The sequence below is a fragment of the Zingiber officinale genome, chromosome 2A (assembly GCF_018446385.1).
Source record: "Zingiber officinale cultivar Zhangliang chromosome 2A, Zo_v1.1, whole genome shotgun sequence".
Classification (NCBI taxonomy): Eukaryota; Viridiplantae; Streptophyta; class Magnoliopsida; order Zingiberales; family Zingiberaceae; genus Zingiber; species Zingiber officinale.
Genome location: NC_055988.1, coordinates 51,769,277 through 51,771,953, shown reverse-complemented (window position 1 = coordinate 51,771,953; position 2,677 = coordinate 51,769,277). Strand labels below are relative to the sequence as shown.

General features: G+C 43.0%; 1 protein-coding gene across 1 annotated transcript; it reads right to left on the bottom strand.

The window, feature by feature from the left end:
• Positions 1-424: 424 nt before the first annotated feature.
• Positions 425-1,269, bottom strand: LOC122039643 (pectinesterase inhibitor 9-like). Its single transcript, XM_042599158.1, has one exon. It carries the CDS (start codon positions 1,218-1,220, stop codon positions 633-635), a length of 588 nt encoding a protein of 195 aa, XP_042455092.1. The 5' UTR covers positions 1,221-1,269; the 3' UTR covers positions 425-632.
• Positions 1,270-2,677: the final 1,408 nt, after the last annotated feature.

Sequence of the window (2,677 nt, the reverse complement as noted above, 5' to 3'; positions counted from 1 at the left end):
GTTCTTCGATTCTCAATTTGATCAATTGTTACATGAAACTCTTCCTTAACCAATCATTTCACTCTCAAGTTTTATCGATTGAGTCGGACGGTAGAGTCTAGCCACACATGGTTTGGTTGAAGCAGAAGTTGAATTGGAGTAGACAGGAAGCCAGAACTGACCAGCAATTACCGACTTTCCTTTTCATCTTTATCATGATCAAATTCGGTCCAACTCCATGGCGTTGCTTCGCTTAACAGGCACGACTGTTTAAGTTTAGTTAACCTTAATCTTCCATCCTTGTTGCTTCTCTAATAGTTGACCAAGACGGTCAATGATTGTATACTGAATTAATTTTTTTTCCCTATGTTTGGAAGTAAAATTCTATAGGTAGAGTTTGCCCTCTTCAAAATATAGAAGGATAGGCTAAGTATGAGAAATCAGATACACAAAATTATCATCATCTAATCAAAAACCAAACTTTTACATGCTTCCTTTAAGAAAATCTAACACGTCAACACATATCCTTATATCACCTTCTCCTCCAGGATGTACTCATGTACATACGTTGATACGTAGAGACCATGGATAATAGAAGCAGCACAATATACAGTTCAAAACAGAGTAGTATATGATACGGAGTGCAGGTCGGTTCAGTTCTTTGGACCGAGCTGGTTCACGAGGGCGAGGGCGTTGCTGGTGACCTGCGCAACTTCCACCACCTTCTTCCGGACGGCAGTGCGAACGGATTGGCCGGCGAACTGGGCGAGCCCGTCGAGGCAGGTGGTCTCATCGGTAAGTGCGGCGCTGACCCACGTCTGCACATTGTTAAGATGCCAGGCGAACCTGCTACGCCGGAAGTCGGCAAAGCCGGCCATGGCGGCCATCTCCTTCACCGACTGACGGAGCCGGTCGACGCCGTCGCGTAGGGTCTCGATGCAGTCGCGCACCGCGCCGGCCTCGAGGCTATTCCGGGACCCCCTGGCGGCGGCAGAGGCCGACATGCGCCCGACGAAAGCGGAGGCAGTCCCGGCGCGGTCGGCGCTGACAGAGAGGGCGGCGCGGGCGAGGGCGAGCTTGCTGTGGTGCACTGCCGGCGCGTACACCGCCAGACACTGCTCGCAGAGGTCGGGGTAGCGTGTGCGGCTGCAGGCGTTGCGCACGAACTCCGCCGTCGAGGCTGCACCTCCGGCGACGGACGAAAGCAGGAGAAGGAGAAAGGCAAGGGAGAAACGACCCATGGCTTGCGTTAACTAAACTTAACTCACCGATAGGCGATTTGGGCGTGGAGGGGTTTAAATAGAGGTAAGGCCGAGACAGAGGGTTAATTACTAATAAGAGAGTTGTTATGAGCCGCATGGGTTCACGAATGGTCCAGTTCTCTAGTTCCATGCAGGTTTCACGTGATTGCGACATGGCCAAAAATACAGGCCAATTCATCACAACTGAGAATTACTTAAAATTTGTTAAAATTGGTTATAATAAATTTGTTAAAAACTTAAAATTTGTATGATAAAGTTAACAATTAATCGTTTTTGAAATATACATTTGAATCTGTTTTACAACTTTTCGTCCTAAGAAAAATATAATAATAAACAGAAGATTCATACATATCCGGAACATCGGTGAATGGGCTCAATGTCTCTTTTATAAGATATTAGATATAGCTACTACGCCCAACCACTCGCTGACTTAATCCGAAAGCAAGGGGATGATGTTTGAATATCTAGCGAGATGTACGTTTTTCAAATACTACTAACACTACCATTTGCGAGATATCAATTGGGCAAATATTAAAAGGTGCCTCAGAATTTTTTTTTTTTTTTTTTTTTTAAGTAAAAGGATATTTTATTCTAGTGATATTGTAATAACTATACTATAACAATTTGGTTAATAACAACAATAATCAAATCTTTTCCCACTAGATGGGGTCGACTATATGAATCCTTTTACGCCATTGAATTCTATCTCCTATTATATCATCATCTATATTTAAATAAATTTTATCTTGCTTATTGTTGTTAATCAAATCTTTTTTGGTCTTCTTCTTCCTCGTTTGATATGCATGTTTATCATAATTTCACATCGCCTAACTCCGCTCATGATGACCGATCATGGCCGGTCTCAAGCCCGGATAAAGGAGGAGGATTACGTTAGATTACCTACCAACGTCAAACTATGACAAATATTCAACAATTTGATTAAGAATGAAAATAATGATTTTTCACATTTTAATAGTTACTGAATAGCTACTATTTATAACAACTACTAACAGCTACAACACGTTATAATTAAATCATAAACTCTAAACTCTAAACCTACATTTTTAAATTTTGAACACTATTATATTAAAATATTTGATCCTGTCTGAGAGCTTACGAGATAAAGCACTAGGCGGCAACGGGTGATGGTGGATTCTGATACCGATGAACAAGAGAGGATCCAAGAAAACCACAGCGGACCTCACTCACACTTGAGGATAAGATAACCAATCCAAGAAAACCAAAGCAGATCTTATGAATAATACCTCACGAAAGAGAACGCCGGTGAGATGGCTCCAAGGATCAGCAAAAACTCGACAACCAGATGGATGAAGCGATCTCGTGATCCTGCACACAATGAGACTAACCGACAAAGCGTTAGTGACCTAAGACCGGGGTGGGAATCTCTGGCTAGACCCTCCGACGCTCAAGTTAGC